The 21,503-nt window shown below is 45.0% G+C and overlaps 1 protein-coding gene across 8 annotated transcripts in view; it reads left to right on the top strand.

Moving 5' to 3' along the window:
- Positions 1-21,503, top strand: part of sox5 (SRY-box transcription factor 5) — a 100,582-nt gene that overhangs the window by 49,433 nt on the left and 29,646 nt on the right. For 6 of the 8 annotated variants that reach the window (XM_012877103.3, XM_012877105.3, XM_012877106.3 and 3 more), the window contains exons 5-7: positions 5,512-5,684; positions 7,061-7,129; positions 17,156-17,282. In XM_012877103.3, the coding sequence (XP_012732557.2) occupies positions 5,512-5,684; positions 7,061-7,129; positions 17,156-17,282 (369 nt within the window). The remainder of the gene's footprint in view (positions 1-5,511; positions 5,685-7,060; positions 7,130-17,155; positions 17,283-21,503) is intronic. The other 2 variants (XM_021323835.2, XM_036149274.1) reach the window with 1 other exon arrangement.

A 21,503-nucleotide genomic window follows, 5' to 3' on the forward strand; every position in this document is an offset into this window, starting at 1 on the left:
CGTGTAGATGTCAAAGTTGGAAAGCCCTGGATGTAAAAGCATCAATTTGAGTTGAGAAAGTTCCATTTCAAGTACTTTAAAAGGCACGTCAAGTAAATACTCGTACTTTTTATCTTAGATTTAAATAATCAGGTTTTTGGGAAATGCTTAAAAAAAAATCTCTGATTCAATTCACTGAAACTTGCAGAAAGCAAGTGGAGGCAAAACCTCGGATACGATGTCGATAGGCCAATAAACCCGACAAGCTGCTTATAGGATAAACAAACTGACCAGACTGCTCTAAAGGCGTCAAACATCCGTCTAAAGGGAAACTTACTTTGTGCTTAGCGGGTTGGACGCTTGAGGCGTTTCCTTCTGAAAGCAGTGACGGCAGAAATCTTGAGAAAGCCTTCATTGTAAAGTTAGGAATAATAGGCCTGGGAGATATGTTGTTTATTATATTTATTTACCATGGTGACCATTAAACTAGTGACTTTTACTTCCCTACCATCTTGTGGGTCCCTTGTTGAATTGATTACACCAGACCTGCAGTTGAGTTTTTAGAAGGAATTAACTTTCACTTATGGTTCCTTGGCTCATCAATCAAGTATCTATATACATTGCTTTGTTTGGTGTGTTAATAAAAGAGAAACAGCCTCCTGAATGTCGCCCATTCAGAGGAAAGGAGCCCTCCAGGTTAAAGTTTCAAAAATGATTAAATATAAAGAAGCCAGGCTGTCTGCTCTCTCAGCTGCACGTCATAAAGTTACCTACATCCCTGCTTCTCCATCTTTTTTGTAAATTTCACCTCTACTTAACATCCAAGACCGATGCAGGGCGGGCCTGGTATGCATGCGGCTTTGACTGTGAAAGCAGAAATTCAGAGCGAGAAAAGGAGAAAAGGCTAGAGAGAGGAGAGCAGCTCCGATTTCCCTGTAACTCGGGGGCAAAGCTGTCGCTCTCCTTCAGTAATTGAGCTTCATTAGGAAGCAAAGCAGTACGTAATCAAAGAGCCTCGCCGAGCGGCGCGGCCATCGAGAGGGGAGCTCCATTGATCAAAAACCCCTTTTCCAGCTCCCTGTCGCGCTGACATTTCTGTGCAGGGGCATCCCGCTTGGCGCGCTGCACCCCAGCAGCCGGGGAGCCATATATGCATGCCTCTGTTTAAGTTCATATCTTGTTGAGGCCATGAGTGCATCTTTGTGCTTACATAACAATGTGTGCGCGGACAAATGAAAATGTTGGTACTGTGTCCCCCCCCCGCCCCCCCTTCCCCATCAAATTCCATTGAAGAGCTTTTCGCGGGGAACAAAGTGCTTGTGAGCCGCCCGCCTCCTGCTCCTGAGGCGATGGTAAAAGGCCCCATGCCGTTCACACAGCGCAGCATATACACTCGCTGTTATGGAAGTCTAGAGATTGAATAAATGTTTTCATAGCGGGGTCTCATTAACATCAAATGCGTCTCAGTAGATGGCGAAGGGTGGAAAAAGACGTCTGCCTCGGCTTTGATTTACCTAACCGTCCCACTATTAAGACGTCTGCCGGTGCATTGGGAATATCAGCTCCACGGCTAGAAACCGAATGTGTGCTGGCGTTTAGGCTGGCCAGGTTAAAAACTCACACAGCAGAGCGGCCGCCTCATCCACAACATGTCCAGGGTTAAAGGTGGGGCTGATACCTGTGAGTAAACGCAGCACATCACTCTTATAATCAGACGATCATTTTTACTGAGCTGATTCTTTGGTTTCTGTACAGATTAAGTGAAATTCTTCCTGATATTCAACATTTTAAAAACAAAAAGCTTATGTCCTACAAAGTGAAAGGAGTAAAGCTACATTAATGTAAAATATAATAACATGTAGATCACATGACCACCGTTCTCCTTGTTATGCTATGAAATGCCCTTTACTGTAAACCATTAAATCATTCGTCCATACATGATATTATATATCTGCGTATCTTAGCTAATAAACCATAAAGATTTCATACAACTAATAATCGTTACGCTGGGTCTTGGAGAGGGAGCACCGTGCAATATGAATCCTTAAATAAATGCATAATACGGTGATGATGCCATCCATTATTTCCATCTTTAATCAGCAAATGGCACAAAAGCTGCTAAAGTATCTTGAATCACAGTCATATGCTAAACCTATACCATAACCAGCAAGCAGCGCAGTTTTATTATACCACGGGCAAAATGCAATGATGGTATTGGCTCAAAATTGTCATTACACTTTTGGCAGGCATTAAGTTATTGGTTGCAACATAAATAAAATTTTGTTAAATTAGCAACGAGCTGAACAGTATACGTAACTAGTTACAATATTGGGCATGAAGAACAGTGTTCTTCAGGTCAAACGCCTTTTCCATTCATTAAAAGCATCAAAACTAAAAAATCCCTCCAGTTTCAGTGGATGAACACGTGAGTGAAGACCAAGTATGTTGATGCACTTTTTTTGAGTTGAATAAAGCTAGGAAAAGGTTAAAAACATTAGCTTTGTTGTATGACAAGGGATAATCTTGTCATTCTGTCTTTTCCCGTTGGATTTAACACCACTACTTCTATAAAAAAAAAAAAAACGTATCCTGTCCTTAGAATAAAAACTGGAATCGGTCAAAATCCGACTCGCGAGGTCAGACGTCGAAGAATATCGGAAAGCGGCACTTTCCAGGAAAGGCCTGACCTCTACTTCTTCGTTCCATCCTGTCCTCCGTGTCTTTGCTCCCGTTTTTCCCTCCCTCCTGTCTTCTCCACGCACCGCCTGCTCCTCTTCCTTCTCGCTCCCTCCCGTCTCGCCCGCGAGGAGTTACCAACGCAGCCGGGGTCATTAATTAGCGGCAGGAGCGCGGTGACAAGTACTACATTGTTAGGAATTGGTTAATTACGCCGTACGTGAGCCAGGCTGTGAGGCCGGGCGCGTGAGTGCGAGGAAGGAGAACGGGAGAAAGTTCGCCCCCGGGTTCCGATCATGGCGGGCTGGAGCGATCTGCCTATAGGGAAGAATGCATGTTAACCCGTGGAGGAAAGCAGTTATCGATCCCGCCTGCCTGCCTGCCCTGGGAGCAGCGCAGGAAACGAGGCGATGCAGGCTGATTTACAGGGTGACCAAAGTCAGAGGACGAGGGAACGAGAAGCAAGAGATGCGGCTCCTCAAATCTGGTCTCATACCTTTCAAACAGTCGTGTTTACTGACAGATGATGCCCAGGAGTGCGAAGAACTGCGAGGTTTTCATTTCTTCTGCCAGAACAACACCAAAGCCTTCGCTTTTACTACTTTATAGAATGTGTGTGTGTGTTTCGTGTCTGTGTTAGAAGGGTGGTTAACCCCTACAAAAAAGCCTCCTTTGATCCATCGTTTCACCTTTGCGACCCCCCCCCCCCCACCACTCCCCACACCTCCCCCACCTCAGCCTTCTTTCTGCCCTTTTCCTCCGCGTCCCTTCACCCCACGTTTGAACAGCCTAACGTTTTTAACACAAGGCTCTTTCTTGTCTCGGTCAGCTTTGGCTCCACACACACACACACACACACACACACACACACACACACACACACACACACACACACACACACACACACACACACACAGAAGAAAGCGCACCCCCACACTCTCCTGAACACACACTCCTGCTCTGGCTCTACAAAGGTGGGTCTGTGAGTTAGGACAGCGGCGTGTTTATTTTTCCAGCGGCCAGTGCTCCCGACAGTTGCCTTTATTGTTCATTGTTGGCGGATGGATGGAGTGCGGTGGGTGGGTGGGGGAGTCGGGGAGGAGGAGGAGGAGGCGGCAAAGGGTTTGCCGGTGGGCAGCGGAGGTGGAGGCGGCAGCGTCGGCTACCAGCAGAGTGGACAAATGGACGACTCCCACCTTCCCGAGCCGGGGCAAAGGGCGGGCCGGCCGCCGCTGCTCCGTCCCTCGCTCCCCTCTACGTCTCCTATTTTTAATCCCCCGCTCGTATTTTTTTTTTTTTCTCTTTCTTCCACCATCTTTCTTCTCCCTCTTCTCTTCCTCATCTGGTTTGACTGGCACAGGAATGCGGCACTGTTAAAGGTAGCAGCTGGGGAACAATGAGGGATTGTGCAGCTCCGCACGTGCACACGCATAAACACAGACTGGACAAAAGGCGTGTAGGCAAACACGGGGGGACATATGACCAGACAAGAACTCACACACTCGTGCTGATTGGGCCTCAGCGTGCCTCCCTATAACTACATCCTGTTGAATGATTTAGGCCTTGTGCGGAGGCCTCTGTGTGTGTGTGTGTGTGTGTGTGTGTTTGTGTGTAATGGAGCTGGTATGTCAGGATCTAAGGGGTCAGAGGTCAGGCCATGCTAAATGTGAGAAGGAGGTTGGCTGACTGCAGAGTAAACACAGACCAGACATGCTCTCTTTTCGCTCGTTTCTTCCTTCTCTCCCTCTGAAAGCTTAATTACACAGAAATACGGCTCCATCGCTGCAGATCAGTCTCCAAATGTCCCCGTAATTCGGTGGAAAACCAAATACGTTTTCGTTTGGCTTCCAGTTTTTTTATTTTTTTTTTTTGTGTGAGAAATGTAAATTCCCAAACCTGGCCGCGGATTGGTTTTTGTTTGTGAAACGTATGAGGCTGGCTCCGATTTTACATTTGCTTTTTTTTCTCTCCTGCTCCCCACCACATTTTGCCTGTTTACAAATATTTCCTCAGCCAGATTTATTTTTCCTTCTTTCAATAAGGCGGTAAAGCTGGATGATGATGATTGTGATGATGATGATGATGGATGGGACTTGATTAATTGATGCCGGCCTTCGCCTCCCAGGAAAACCAGTTAACATCTGGTCGTGCAACAAATGCTCGTTATCAAAGCACGTCTACTGCCCCCCACTGTTAAAAACCCCCCAAACCAGTCGTAGATTAAACTCACCAACAAGCTGTGGATGTCTTTACTGGCTTTGCTGTTTGTTTTTTAAAGCTATAAACTACCGTGTTGATGATGTATCCGTACTTCGTGAACATATTTCACAAACCAGTATATTGTATTGGGCTAAACCAACACAAAGTAGTGTATAATTGACAATGGGGAGGAAAGAGATCATCTGGGTTTCAATATTCTTTGAGGCCCAATATTGATTTGTGATCAGCCGGTGGCAGCATCATGCTGGGGGGAGGGGCCTCTGGTCAGAGATGTTTGTTTGTGAACAATTTAGATCATTTTTGGTCCACTTTTTAACTTTGTGTCGGTCTATCATATCAGTCCCCCCAAAAAACACATAGATGTTTAACTTGCAATGTGTCAAGATGTAAAAAAATATATATGTTACGAGGTATTAATACATTCTAAAGGCATTATACTCTGTAGTCCATGCATTAGTCGTATGAATGACTTTCTAACTACACAAAGGCAACTCATTGGTTTAATTTATATTCTCCATTTGAGCAGGGAAAAGGTTTCATAGAGTAACCTTAGCTGGCTCTTGTACTCCTCTTCAAAGTGCTAACATTTCACCTTTGACCTGTCCCCCCCCCTCCCCCCCTTCCTTTGCCCTTTAGGTACACCAGACAGCCTGGCGGAGAAAGAGCGCCAGCTCATGGGCATGATTGGCCAGTTGAGCAGCCTGAGGGAGCAGCTTCTGGCGGCGCACGAGGAGCAGAAGAAGCTGGCCGCCTCACAAATGGAGAAGCAGAGGCAGCAGATGGAGCTGGCCAAGCAGCAGCAGGACCAGGTAGAGGAGCCCACTGCATGTGAAGGGCCTCATTTGGAAAGATCTGTGTGTAATGCTCCAAAGCAGCTAAAAACTCCATCACCAAACCAGTCGTTCCGTCCAATTGTGCGCGAACCAAAGTCACGGAGGCTTGGTATTTACCTTTAAAGGGTAAACGCGCTCCAAAATCTATCTTCTAATCCGTTTTGAATTTGTTGAAGTAAAACAATAAAAGTGAGCAAACCCACAAGATTGTTCAGCCATTTGCATTAATTTGGTTCTGCAGACACACACATAATTGGACCCTAGAAATCCTTGGTATGGGAAAGAAGAGTCCAGCAGGAAAAGCACACGTGTGCGCACCATGGTTAGAATAAAGTGTAGAAAGTCTTTTTTTTTTATTTCACAAGTCAGAATGAGAATAAAAAATTAAATTCAGAGCGAAAAATTTTGTAGGAACCATGCAACAGATTTTATGCAGCACCTGGATGTGTAAACAATAGGTTCTTCATTAGCAATTCTTCCACTAATTTATGAGTTAATGAAAAAAAAAATCTGACTTCCAATGCAAGATTTCTTCTTGCACACCGAATTTCACGTCGTATGGAGGACTCGTGCAAGCGGAGAAACACAGGAATCAGCTGAGGGCATGTACTATTGGAGCGGATGTAGCAGAGACACACACACTTACACAGTCCAGGCTCCTGGGCAAGAGTTGCCAGGTATTTGCATAGTGAAGGGTTTCCCTTTTTTGTTGTGCTTTTTTTTTTTTTTTTGCTTCTGGAGAGCTTTGGTTTACAAAGACCCGCACAGAGAAACACAGCTGTAAGGACAAATCACCTGTGACAAACACAAAGCATTACAGAGCCCTGGGCTGCGGCTCACAGCAGCACACAGAATGACTGTGACAGGACAGGAATGTATGCTGGAAGCTGCACTCTTTAGCACGTCCTTGTTACCGCATGTCCCACTGGGAGTTTTTTTTTCCCCAGACATTGAGCTTCTAACGTCTTGCCAGAGCTGTTTCATGCACCATTTGTAATAAGGGTTGAACAATTTTGCATAAATTAAAAAAGACAGGGGGGTGGGGGTGTGAAGCATTTGTTTACAAATTCAAATGTTCTTTATACATGCAGTAAAGCCAGCGTTGCTTTTGTACCTGTCCATAAATGTTTGTGTGCTGCTGAGTCCAGATGAGACGAGCTTTAATATTTCATGAAAGGGCATCGACCCTCTGTCGTGCGACGGGGGCCTGTGAGACCCGCAGATGTGCCGCGTCTCCCACAAGCCCCGCACGCACCACCAGCCGCACACACACACACACACACACACACACACATACACAAGCGAGGCATGTACAGTCTTTAAAAAAACAGCCTTGTGTGCTCCGTTCCCAGATTGCCCGGCAACAGCAGCAGCTCCTGCAGCAGCAACACAAAATCAACCTCCTGCAGCAGCAAATCCAGGTGAGGCCCGGCGGCGCCCGTGCGTCCGAGGCGAGCGCGTGTTTATGTGAATGTGTCCCTCGGCCGTGTGGCAGACTAGCCCACAAAGGCAGTTTTGTGATTGTAATTGTTGCAGCTTTGCTCCATCATCAGCACCGGGGGCGGGAATCAACATTAACTTTTTTATAGCAGCTCCTCGACACGCTCGCAGATGTACACAACTTGTGCAATCACCTAAAACCGGGCCTGTGCACTGCAATGGTGTACAGCGAATGTCTTAGCGAGCGTATAGCTGTGCATTTTTAAGTGTGTGCAACAGAAATCTAAACCAGTCCATCACAGCAAGCCCGGTGCATACATCACCACCGTGCACGAAGTGGTCTCAGTGAGCAGAGTGAGGGTTCTACGACCGGGTACCTTTTACGGATAGCCACTTGTCCTTTTAATTTCTGTGTAGGAATAACCTAATCGTGTCTAAGAATAATTTGGGCCGTGTATGCAAAAAATGACTGGGAAAGCAAGTTCCCGCTGTGCAGCTGCTCTGCGGAGGTGAGGGAAGCAAGGCGAGTGTCGGTGCTGTCCTGCCCACACCTTTAAGAGGAAAGCTTGGGTGGACTGGCCCACTTATCTCTCGATCTAACAATTAACTGAAAAGTTAAGTTGACAACAGAAATAAATAATGAGCAACCCAGCATCCTTGTTTCTGGTAAATAACAGGGGAAGCGTGTCAATCAGTACTAAATAGAGCTTTGAATATATTAAAGTGCCTCACAGGACACTTTAAACCCCTTTTACTTTTTCATATTTTGCAACCTCAAACTTCCATGTATGTCATTGAGATTTTATGAGGTAGATCAACACAAAGTAATGCATAATTGTGCAATACAAGGAAAAAGTATGAAGTTTTCAGTATTTGTGGCAAAAAAACATTGAAATTGTATATTTCTTTTTACCACACCTTATTCTGATAGCCCTAAATAAAGTTCAGTGTGACCAGTTGTCTTTGCTACATTTTTATCACACCATCCACACACTGGTGTACGTTGTGGGCAGATATCCACAAACATGGTGGTGGCAGAATCATGCTGTGGGGGGTCCTTTTCTTCAACAGGTACAGGCAAGCTAGTCATGGTCAAACTTGGTTCTACCCAATGTTGTCTCAGGGTGGCCAAATATAAATGCACACAATGCTTTTTCAGATTTTAAAAGAATTTTGAAAGTCTTGTGTCGTTTTCTTTACATTTCACAATGATTTGCTTGTTTGTGTTGGTCTATTGCGTAAAATCCCAATAAAAGACAGTTTAGTTGGTGGTCGTGATGTAAATGCTTTAGCTGGGCGTGAATTGTTTTCCAAAACATCCAGTAAATTAGTATTTTTGTTTAGTGGTGAAACATTTTCCAGGTAGCGTGAGAAACTGTCTCCAGCAGAGGACACACCTTTTTCATTATCATAGGAACACATCCAGGTGGGACTCCTTTAATCGCAAGCTCTGAATGCAAATTCAATTTCCACATTTTTCGCCGCATATTTGTATTGTCCAAATCTAATCATGACGAGTTTAAGGACGCACTCTAAATAGACTTGCTAAGTTATTGAATTTAGGACGCATTTTTCAATGGGGATCTTTGTGCCCAGCTTGAGAAAGGGGCGGGTATGCATCTAACACTTAAAAATAGAAGTATTGTACTTTGGGGCGCTACACTGGAGCCTCTATTTTGGTCCAGGTGGCTTGGAACGAAGAGCGCGGGCCTTTGTAAAGGCAGATGACACTGAATTTTAAGCTGAGAAAGCGGGGCTTTGTACCATAAAGAGACACTCTGTCCAAGAAGGAGTGCACACACACACACACACCCATTCTCCTTCCCCCAAGAGTTTAGCCCTACACAGTTAGTGTGATAAGAGACCTTGTGATTGCATGTGCGTTGGACGTTCGTCTGTCCGTCCGTGATTCAGTTTATTCGCTTTGTGCGGCTTAAAGTCAGCATTGTTCACGTTTTGTCTCCTTTTGACAAAAAAACAAGAAAGAAGAGAGAGCACATGTTTGTTTCTTAGGGTTCCTCTGTGCCTTCTCGATGCTTTCGTTTCTTCACGTGTGTGTGCGTTTGCTGCAGCTGTGCGCGCGCGCGCGCGCGCGTGTGTGTGTGTGTTAAGCTATAAACACGTCCGCTCATGATTCACTCCCTCACGACCCCGCCGAGACAAAGCTCTCTTTTCCCATGACTTTGCAACCTTTTCCCAAACAAGCGTCTCTCCATTGAACGCGCCCAACAATAGTTTCTCACAAGCAGGGGCAGCTGTAGGCAGCCTCGTTAAGGGAGGGACACAATCAACCGGGGCTCATCACAGGAGCTCCAAAAGCTCACATTTTTCACATGGATATCGCGCGCACACACACACAACACAACACACACACAGAAAAAAAAAAAACGGGGCAAAAACGCAAAATACTCGCCATCGCTCGCTGGCGCACACGTAGTCAGAGAGAGCTGATCAAACGCACATTCATCAAAGACTTGGTCGAGAAACGCGCTGCTTAATCATTCATGAAGAGATTGTCCGCACAATCCCACAATACAATGGCCTGCCAGAGCGAGAGCGCACGGTTCAGTGTGTCGGGGGCCGTGCGTGTGAGTTTCGTGCCAGTGCGATAAGCCCCTTGTGATTGCGTTTTCCCCCTAACGAGGCTGAGTTCAGCTGTCCCTCCGTTTGCGCGCCTTGGTCCGTGTGCATCTTGTCCTTGGCTTTGTCAGGCTCGACGCCCCCAAAGGGCCGCGAAAGAATGCTTTCAACCGTCCACTTGGAAGAGGTGATGAAACGAAATGAATTATAAAGCTCATGAAGAGAAGAAGAGAGTGACACACATCGTTCGCGCAAAGAGCAGAAATTGTTATTTGTCGTCCTCGTGCCGGGTTTCCTGTATTTTTCTCACCCTGAAACCCCAAATCATGCTCACGGTTCTGACCCGAAGGCTACAGTTCGAACACAAAGAACCAGAATCAGGTTGAGTCACCAAGTTTGTGCACACAAACTAGAAGTTTGACTTCGGTTCCGCTTTGATCTCAGTGAAGACGGGCAGTGAAAACGGCAGCACAAGCTAATGACGCACAGTTTAACCAGCTTATCCCCCCCTCTCTGTAGTGTTCAGAAAAGTCATCCTTCTGATGGTGCCATGCCTTTCAGATCAAAAGGCAATAACTACAAACTTTCTGGTATTTTATAAGGATTTTGGTGATGGCAGCATGATGCTGTGTTGACTTTTATTTAGCATGACGCCAGCGAGAAAAGCTGGTCAAAGTTGATGAGGATGAAGGGAGTCAACATCAAAACAATTGTTGGAGAAAAGATAGATAGATAGATAGATAGATAGATAGATAGATAGATAGATAGATAGATAGATAGATAGATAGATAGATAGATAGATAGATAGATAGATAGATAGATAGATAGATAGATAGATAGATAGATAGATAGATAGATAGATAGATGCTGCAAAAGTTTTGAGACTGGAGTTTGACTGGACCCCCTCCAGCAGGACAACAGCCATACACATACAGCCAAGAGCTATGGTGGACAAGTTTCCATCAATGCATATTTGTGGGTTAGAACAAATACTTTAAACCTGATTAGACTTCTTAAACTTACCTCAAACCTAGATTCTAGTATAAAAAACATGTACCCAAAAATCTTAGCCCTACCAGAAAGACTTCGGTCAGTTGTTAGAACACAGAGAACAAGTTAGTGTAGTTTATCCTTTTGCAAGGTACACAAAACTGACCTTTAAGTTTTCTTTTTTTTTTCTTCTTTTTTTCTTTTTTTTTGAAAGTAGGAGAGTATAGGAAGAACAAGAAGAGATAAAAGGCAAAGAATGATAAAACTTCTTCCGTCTGCTTCATCACCTGGAAAGAGAGATGCAAAAAGAACAGCACAACCAACAGGCATAGTGTAACAGATACAATAGAGTAACACCTTGATACCATTGCTAAATCATATGTATTATTATTTAAGCTGACATGAGTAAAGTGATACCAGAGAAAAGAAAGTGAAAAATAAATAAATAAATAAGTAAATCAATTACGGGCTTTCTGTATATAAGTGAACACTTAGAACCTGGAACCCAGCACCTGTGGGTGTTTGTGAGAGTGCACTTGATGATGTGAAATTTATCCAAAAGGAAATTGCTCAACAGTGGTTGCGAAGAACCAAAGATGGGAATGTAAAGTTTTCAAACTTAGAGTACAGTGTCGCCGTTCGGCTGCAAGAATTCCTGAACACAAAACGCGTGAAAACATGCGGAAACACAAAAGCACACACGTTTTCCCTCACACATTACCCCCTGCTGGGGGCCGTCTTGTTAAGCTAGAAGAGGTGAGCACATTTTCTTCAAGCTCCCTCTCCTTTCCGTCTCATTCTAATTAAACGACTTGTCCGCGAGGCGCCCCCCCCCTCCCCCCCAGAGCCGCCGGGGACAACTGCTGCGGCCGCGCAGGGAAGCGCGACGGGGATGAAAGGAGCTCACCTGCCGAGCGGCTCGGGGCTTACCTTGAGAGCAGGCGCACACGTTCAGAGAACGCCGGCGCGTGGAGACAATGTATTTTTAAAACGGAGGGAAACGATGTCGGGCCTAATGAATCAAAAGCTAGTCAACCAAAACACACTCGCGCCGTGGAGCACCCTCCGTGCGCCATCTTTCATCTCATCAAGACTCGCCGTCTCTATAGCTTCCGAATCAAAGAACGAGAGGAAAGTCAGAACAGAGTGAAACCGCTTGATGCTTTAAAAGGAGGGCCCGTACCGCAGAGTTAGCGACTCTCTAACAAGCTTGTTACCGACCGTCGTGGCGACTCTTCAGATCGTGATGTCAGGTGGCGAAAAACAACAGAAAACTCTTGGAAACGCCTCCCGTCGCCCACAGAAACGCAGCATTACCTCCGTATCCTTTGCATAGCTGCACCTAGCCCAATTGCCTGTGTAATTGTTTAATCACCACTATTACACAGCAGCCTGAGTAATTTGGGCTTTCTGTACCCGCTGTACGTCTCGGGCACACACACAGACCTGTCCCACTGAGACTAACCCACCCTATCAGAGCCTTTAACACACACAAACGCACTCTGGTCAGTGCATGCAAGCCATCAGAGCACCCCCCCCCCACCAACCGTAGCCCAGCATTCACAGGAGACTGGCCTAATAGCACCGTCCATAGAAAGTTAATGGACTAATATTAAAGAGCAGCCCTATCGCTGCTTCCCTTTCTCTCCCTGCCCAAATTAATTATTGGTTCTATTGCTCGTACGTCACCTCTTCTGCAATAGGTCACCCAGGTCCTGCATTAATTGCCACAGCATATGGTCGCCAACAGATTTTAGCTGTGGGACTCGCACTTTAGCGGGGGCTATTTTTTTCGCGCGCTCAGATGCGAGCCATATTGCGCGGCGCTGGCAGCCATTGTTCGGCGCATTAACTTCATAGAGCTAATTACTCCCCAATAATAACTTTACCTTGGAGTTTTTTTTTTTAGCGCGCCGCGTGCCAACCAACCTGTTTCGCACCCCATATGTTAATTAGCGGCCACATCTTCATTACGCCGCAGCGGCGCTTTAAGTTCAAGCTGTGCCGCCTGGCGCGTGGCGAACGCAGCCTCAACTCGCTGCCAATTATCCAACTCCTGCTCCCCTCGCCGAGTCTTCCTCGCGCTCCTTCTGCCTATCTTGTTCATTCTGTTGTTTCTGTCTGCTGCTTTTTTTTTTTTTTTTTTTTTTTTTTTTCCTCCCTGAGAATTTGTCTTGCCAGAGTGAATTCTCTCTTTCCGTCCTCTTTGCCCCTGTGAAAGTTCTCAAGATAAAGTCTCTCACTTGCTTGTCATACTCAAGAGCGTCTTTCTTTGTTTTCTTTTTGGGTTATCGGTGATTAGAGGAATTTTGCAGATGAGTCGCAGTCCCGCTTTGCTTCAGGTTTCTCTTTCAGACGCGAAGGAGGGTGCGGAGTCCACGTCAGCAGACTGCAGAGGCAGCGGCGGGACCTTTTGTCAGCGCGTGCTGTGGGTTTTCATGTTCGCTTTGGGCCCGATGAGAAGGAAAAGCTGAGGAGTGCATTATTCCCCAACGTGCCCGCTGTTTCAGATCTCCCCGTTTCTTTGTGTGAAATCTGGAGATTGTCTCATAGATCTGGCCTGCCTCTCTCTTTGTTCTCCTCAACATTATTTTTCCTCTTCTTTCCGTCAATTTATCTCCGTCTCTGATTCCCGTTCTCTCTCCTCTGGTTCAGAGGACTCTTTATTTCTCACTTTTGAAAGTTAGACTGATGATTGCAAAGCTTACACACAAAACTTTCAGCTCATTTTAAGATGTTGCATAATTTACTGATTATGAGGAGGAAAGTTTAACTTAGTAATTTTTCTGTTTGGCTATATGAAAATGAAAATAAAAAGACGTTCACTCAGCAGGGCAAATGCAATCATTTTATAAACACAGGTTCCAATGCATTTGAATTATAATTTTATATGATATACCATACCACATAGCATAAATGTAAAGTGACATTGCAAGCAGTTAACTTCAGAATCCACCTACATAGTAAGCATAGCTCACCAAGGTATTATAAATGCTGTTGTTTTATGAAGGTCCCGGTTTGTTAGAGAACAGCCGGCATCATGAGGACAGAGGAACGCGGCAGACAGGTCAGGGAGAAGGTTGTGGAGAGGTTTGAAGTAGGGTTAGGTTATGATCCAGTATGTCAGGCTTAGGAAATCTCACACAGCTCTTTCCAATCCATGTAAAAGAAAACAAAAAACAAAACATGTTTTGCAAACCTATCCAAAACGGCGTTGTCCTCCTTAATTGACAGGCTGCCAAAGGAGAGCGTTAATCAGGGAAGCAGCAGAAATTCTTGTGGTGCCTTTGGAGGAGCAGCAGAGATCCACAGTGAGAGAGAATCTGGTAACAGGAGATCTATTAGCTGTGCACTCCATAAATCTGATCTTTGTGGAATAGCAGTAAGGAGAAAAAAAGCCACGTAGGGTCACTGAACATATGTGGGAGTTGGCGTTTCGATCAGACAAGGCCAAATTTAATGAACAACACTATAAGTCTAAAACCTGTTAGAAAACTCAGTCTACACTTGATGGAGTGGCAGCGTCATGCTGTGAACAACACAGAGGCTGTTTAGAGTTGAAGGGGAAACCTTGCATCCTCTTTTCTTCCACTTTACAGTTATCTACTACTTTATGTTGGTGCATCACATTATAAATTAACAAAATATACAGATGTGGTTGTATTAGAGGTATGAAAAGTTATATAGAATATACATGTAAACCATTAAATGTTGAATGTTTTATGGGCATATACTGCGCTTTATGGTCTGTCTGTAGGCCCATTCATGGTCGACATGCATTTGTTCTGGTGAGCATCCAAGGAATATCTATAACAGTAACATTTGGAACAGAGTGTTTAACTAGAAACCTTTCCTGGTGATGATCTGTATCAGCTTTGCTGCTTTTGCATCTTTTTCTTGTCCTTTTGTTGCTTTTCTTCCCCCCTTGCAGCCTTGTTATGTTTTTATATTGAGCAGACTTGAATGTGTTATGCAACAGTTCTGTAGGCTGATTAATGTCTGTCCATTGTGTGCAGGCTTTTTGTTATGAGATCAAAAGAGAAGAAAAGATAAGAGGAGAGAAGCCTTGGATGCTTTGAAGGGGTTTCTATGATAATTTCAATTGCAGAAAGAAAGGAAGAAAGAGGCAAAGCCTTGTGCACGCGCTGACGTCACCCGGCGCCTCTATGCTCCGCGTTTTGGCCGCCTCAAACTTATCGTCCTTCTCTTCTCTCCTCCCTTTGGTACGTTACAGTGTTGCTAGCCAGCTCCGCTCCAGCATATGTCCAATTAGGCCTGAAAGGCAAAGCAGAACAGTTCTGTCTGTGATTCGTCCCTGCGGGGCTCCCGTCCGCTGCCTGATCGCGCAAAGGCAGCGCCGCGGTTTCTGGTTAACCAAAAAAAAAAAAAAAAAAAAAAACGGTGGCGTAATTATTGTTTTTGGTGTGGGAGAAAAAAAAAAAAAAAGGCGGGGAAGGGAAGTTGCTTGAAGAGAGCGCTATTCCCCCTGCGCTGTGATAGTTTGATTACAGTGCTGCTGGCGGTCGCGTGCCAACACGTAGGAGCAGCAGGAGAGGATGGGGGGGGGGTACTTACAGCGCACTGTAAAAGCGCCGTTAGCACTGAGCGACACCATCTCAAACACTAACCACTTCAAGTGCTGAGATATTACCTGATTGTGCCGTGGCACCACCGGCACCGCCTTCCTTACGGTTCCAATCATTCCCAGATCAATTTCCCACATCAGACAGCTTTTACCCGCCCATTATCCTTTTTTAGCCATTACCTCTCTGGTCTCCTGGCGAAATAAAAGCGACAGAATACGGGAGGGGAGGGAGATGAGCTGCGAAGAGGGTAGAGTGCTTTGCAGCCAGCGAACACACAGGTCAAAGGCCTCAGGACCCTAAAGGATTGACTTTAACGAGGCTCTACTTTACCAGTGCGTCACGTTAATCCCGGCGAACCTGCCTGGTTTCATCCCAGGTGCTGTTAGAAGTTTGAATAACGGGAAAGTACAGACGTAACGTGCCGGATGAGTGGTCGTGCTGGAGGACCTGCTCCTTCTACTTCTCATTTATTTCAGTACAGTGTAGGCGCGCATTGTAATGTTGCCATCCCAAAAGATTCAAAAGCAAAACCGCCGGCCAATGCAAGCCCTGCACGATGATGTTCCACGAAGGAGGATTTATTATATAGCACGGATGCACTCGGCTGTGGAGGAAGTTATTCTAACTTCACCAGGGCTGCAGCTTCTCTGTCTGCATCATAGCAGCTCTCGTGTAGATAAGATCCATTTCATTGCACCTTTTTCCCCACTTTTCTCCTCATCCTAGCTGTCACTCAGTCCATCACATGCAAGTCTTTGTGTGTTGTTTTTGGCAGAACGCTGTTTAGCGCAACCATCTGTCTCCTCCTCCTCTCTCTCTCTCTCTCTCTCTCTCTCTCTCTCTTGTCGTCTCTGCCAAAGTCACCCAACGGAGGAGACTTTTTTTCTTTCTCTCTCTCTCTCTCTCTTCCTGCATCTCCTTTTGAAATCCTGGAAACCTTATGAAGTCGTATGGCTCTCTGCCGACAGGCGAGCGGAGAGGGTTGCGTCTGTGAGTTTGCGAGCTTTTAGGTTGGGTGCGGAGAAAAGAGAGATAACATTATCTTCCGAATAAAAGTAAAGAGCCCAGCTGTTGTTACAGTTTAGTGAACTGTCCTTGTGGCCTGAAATGGCTGGGTGGCAAGTTTTTTTTTTTTTTTTTTTTTTTCTGCAGGTGCTGGTGAGGTAAAACATAAGAAATCTGCTATCCTTACTACATCCAGAAGCTAAAACCAAAATACCTTTGTTTTTTTATCTATAAAAACTAAAATTATATAGCCAAAGGATTTTGTCTAAAATTTGTCTATTTTATTATGAAAGTATTTAAATATAAAAAGCAATTATAATATCTAAAAACTAGTTATTTTTTTATTTTTTTTCCCACTTTTTCTGTCCTGACAGCCTTGAAGAAATGCATTATGGCAGGTCTGATTGCCTCACTGTGTCAGGGGAGATTTGCTCGACAACTTCCATATTTTTTTATAACCCAGCACAAGGACAATAAATAATTTCTCCTCTTTGCATGAAGGATGTGTGTGTGTGTGTGTGTCGCTCTCTTCTTTTCACGAGCTTTATAATTTATTTCATATTTGAATTTGTTCAATTAAAACGATAACCCAGGCACTTTTTAAGGCAGCAAAGTAGAAAGAGCTGCAACAGTTTTAAAGGGACAAAAATACAAGAGTCAAGACCCAGTTTGCAATTTTGTTTTTTAACTTAGGTCATGTTCTACTTGACTTTACACATGCACACTAATGTTTCTGTTTTTCTTTCCATCTGTACACCCTTTCTTCTTCTTCTTCTCTCTCCCATCTTCCTTTGCCAATGTTACCCCCCCCCAACCAACCCACTGGTCTTCTCCCTCCTTCACCAGCAGGTCCAGGGCCAACTCCCTCCGCTGATGATCCCCGTGTTTCCTCCTGACCAGCGGACCCTGGCGGCCGCCGCAGCCCAGCAGGGCTTTCTAATGCCCCCTGGCTTCAACTACAAGCCTGGCTGCAGTGAGTGCCATACACACTCACGCACGAGAAGTTGCCCCACACTCATACACGCGAATGGGACGGCACGATCAGGGGCTTTAAAATTCAAGAAAGTGTCATCCGCACAGGGTAAAAGTTACACGCATAGTCCCAGGTGTGCAACGCATCCACATTCATTTGTGCACTGGTTCAAGAGACATCACATGGTCTCGTATCCATCAAAATGGCGATGGGATGTTTCTTATCAGAACAAGTAGAGCTCATTTAATTATGTTGTTTTCCTTACATTAATCTGGCTTTTTAGTATAGTCCCTGAACTTTGAATTGGATTGACATCCAGGCTATTCAGGAATATGAAGCACAGGGGAACAAGCCTATCCTATCATGAGTCCAATCACTTGGACTAAGAGGATGCTGACCAAGAAAGAAGACCTTCAGGTTCCACTGAACATTGAAACTTCCCACATGGACAAGAAAATGGCTTCTCTAGAAACGTTTAACTGTCAGGAGACCAAATGCTGTTTGGTCAAAATGACAAAAGTGTCATTTTGGTTTTAAACCAATGAACATTGTTCTAGTAGTCAAGCAGGGTGATGGCAACCTCATGTTGTGGGTCCGTTTCACTGTCTAAAGGGAATAGAATAACGAAGTAGGAATACCTCGAAATCGTTCCCTTTCACCTCCAATCAACTAACCTGACAACAACCAGATCCATGTCTCGCTTCGCCTAGCTCCACTCACATACATCTGGGACACCGCCATAGGAATTGCCTTTATTGAAGGCTGGGGCTTATCAAAAATTCTTGCATATGATTGGATAAGCCACTTGTCTGTCATCTTTATCGACGTGCTATTTCAACCACTCACACCGAAGCTAACCTGTGACGCTGATGAGAGCGACGCAGGGGGAAAAAAAACTTTTTTTTTATGTGTTTGCGGCTCTAGTGGCACGCGTTTTATTGACAGTGAGCTGACAGGAAGAGGGGGGAGACAGGCGGCAAAGCGCCGCCGGTCGGAGTCGATCCCGGGCCGACCGCGTTGAGGACTAAAGGACTCCTAATATAGTTTGCGCTAACGGTTAGCGGCTAACCGCTCGTTAGCGGCTAACCGCTTGCCAAATCCGGTCGGGAGAAGGGCCAAAACATCGTTTCCACCAACAAAAGCCTTCAGAGCCGTTCTCTGATGTTCTTTTAATGAAACAATATCAGATAGACTGGACAACACAGAAGAAATAGCAGCATCAATGCTAACGCTTGCTTCCTCGATGCGAGCCGCCATTGTTGTTGGAATCTCACGGTCGCTTCTCCGCTACGTCACATCCAGGAAACACCCGCCCTGCGTCCTCATTGGCCAGACCATAACTTTGGTTGGGAAAATCACTTTCAATGAGCGATGTCCAAGATGTATGTGAGTGGAGCTAGGCGGAGCGAGACATGCATCTGGCTGTTGTCAGGTTACCAATCAACAACGAGGAGGTTAAAACTTGGACCATACTGGGAGAATTAACAAGATTAATCACAGACATACATCAAAACTCTCTTGGAAATCTTATGCGTAAAGCCTGGTGTCAGGGAACCAACCAATTTAAACAAACCCTATCATATCTGATGATGATAAGAAGAAGTTTTGCTGAAATAGTTTGTTGTATAGTCATGGTAACCTGGGAGAAGAAGGCCTTCAATTAATATGATATCCAGGCCAGTGATGAGTGCATGCAAGCTCTGACGGTGTAATGCAGTCAGGGGGAGAGGCCCAGCTCAGAGGACATAACTTTCATGTGCAACGTTTCACATGTGATCCACGGAGAAAGGTAGAGGCTGAGCGTTCTCCCACATGACGAGTCTGGTTGCTTTCCCAAAAGGCGAGCTCGCCCTTACAACAACATCCAGCTCTTAATAGAAAAACCAGTCCAAATACAGGCTTCCTGTTTACACTCTCAGTATCTCTCCCGCTTTCACTCAGTCCTTTTGGCTCCTTCCTTTTGTCTTGTCTATTTTTTGACGTATAAAAGCAACAAAATGAAGGCGTTCTGCAGGACTTTTTTTTTTTTCTTGGCCATTACGCTCCGGCTGTGTGGCAATGTGTTGTTTACCATGATAGCAAGAGAGAGAGAGGGAGAAAGAGACTGTCGCTTGCCAGAGGATGCTGGGAATAAATGCACAGTGGGGGGGGGTTAGCAGAAGGGGGGTAGGGGGGTGGTAATGTGACCTGCCCCAGGTTCTCCTCACATTAACACGGGACGCAGCCAAAACACGTTTCCAGCACAGCCCGCATGCACAAATGCACACATACACACACTCACACGTAATAAAAAAAAAAAAAAGAATCAAACGTTCCAAATGAAAAAAAAAAATAAAAAAAAAATTCAACAATAACGCACGAGAACAGACTCGTGCACACCGCGTCCCCACCCCAAAACCCCACCCCACTTAGAGTTTCACAGCTTCCCAAACAAGTCCACTCCATTTTAATTAGTGCCATCCTCACCCACACCCACGGCCCACGTAAATACCCTAACAAGTAGCGGGCCTGTCTTTTCGCTGCCTCGGCCAACTCCAACCGGACTGGCACACTGTTGCAGGCCAAGCCGCCCCTGAGAAAACTCTCTGGCAACTTTCGGAGTTGTTGTGAGGCGTTGCGGTTTGGTGCCGCAGCTCTAAATAGGACATGTGTAGCATTGTGCTCTGACATATTCTCATGGCACTTTGTTGAAGATAGGAATAGATTTTGTGCTGCGCAGTATGGATTTCTGAGCTTTTATTTTTGTACAGCACCAAAAAACGGACTTTCTCTGATATAAACCTAAAGGTTGAAACTGAAGACTGAACAACCGGAAATCATAATCACAACTAAAAATGGATTTCCTGAACGGATTTCATTCATTAGATTCATTCATTTCATTAGATTTTCTTGAGACCAACACCTTAGAAGTTTGCTGACAGTCGGGTGCATCGATGTTGACACCGTGTGTGCGTACCCGTATCCATAAATGTGCTCCGATACCAGTTTATTAGATTCATTTTCCCTCTAACAGCCGGTAATCATTTGCGCACAAATACCCCAGCCCACCAAGCAACGGTAAAACACCATAAATGAAGGCAAGCCACAAAAAAAGAAGTACTGTAGCTAGACAAAGCACTTAACTGCAGAGTTACCTTAAGCAGGTGGGTAACATAGGGTGGCCATGTCAGCGGTGTGGAGGTATATCCAAGTGAACAAAGCTGACAAAACTAAGGCCGACTGCAAATTATGTGCGGCAACGTTGTCTAAAAGGAGGACCAATATCTAGCATTTTCAACCCAAGCAATTTAATAAAACAAACAAGCAGTTCAAGCAGTTTTCTGATGGCAGTAAGAAACGGCAACAACCAACTTTGTAGCAAACTCTGACGGAGCGGGAAAAGGTGTCCAGAGATGAGCTGCGTGCAATAAAAATGACAGAAGCTCTTACCCGGTACGTTGCTCTCTAGACCAGCCGTTATCCGTTGTTGATAATAATTCAATTCAATTCAGTTTTATTTATATAGCGCCAAATCATGAAACATGTCATCTCAAGGCACTTTACAAAGTCAAGTTCAATCATATTATACAGATTGGGTCAGATTATACAGATATGTATAATATGGGATTCCAGCGCCGTACCCGGTGTCCCGGATCCGAGGTATGAGATTCCTAGCCCCCACATCACTGGCACAACGTTGCCTAAACCGCACCACTTTGTGAAGAGGCACGTTCGCCGCGTTCTGTCAGACGTTTCTGCTCTCAGCCTGACAATAATATGTGGACGAGCGGTGTTAGCCTGGTTTCCCTGTTTGCCTTAACCGCACAATGAATTTACTTAGATCTTACTCTGCAGAGGGTTTGCAGAGTGTCACTCTAACCACGATAAGAAAAACTTGCTGCTCACTTTTTTTTTTTTTATCAAATAGGTTTAGACTTCACTAGAAAAAAAAAGTTTATATTTTCGCAGCAGTTTTCTTTGCACACTCGCAGTATTTCATTAATTTACATTTACTTGAAAGATGTGGCAAGGCAGCTTGTTAAAAAAATGTATGTATGTATGGATGTTAAAATATAAATAATGTTACACCAGGAGTTTGGCTCTATGTCAGTAAATTACAATAAAATGGGAGTTTTATACATGTAAAAAAGCATTTTGAAAATATTAGCAATGGCATTTTTTAGTACTTGTGTCAGTACTGTGTATTGGCAAGGATTCAGATTCGTACGTGGTTTAAAAGAC

Source organism: Fundulus heteroclitus, chromosome 17 (assembly GCF_011125445.2).
Source record: "Fundulus heteroclitus isolate FHET01 chromosome 17, MU-UCD_Fhet_4.1, whole genome shotgun sequence".
Taxonomy (NCBI): Eukaryota; Metazoa; Chordata; class Actinopteri; order Cyprinodontiformes; family Fundulidae; genus Fundulus; species Fundulus heteroclitus.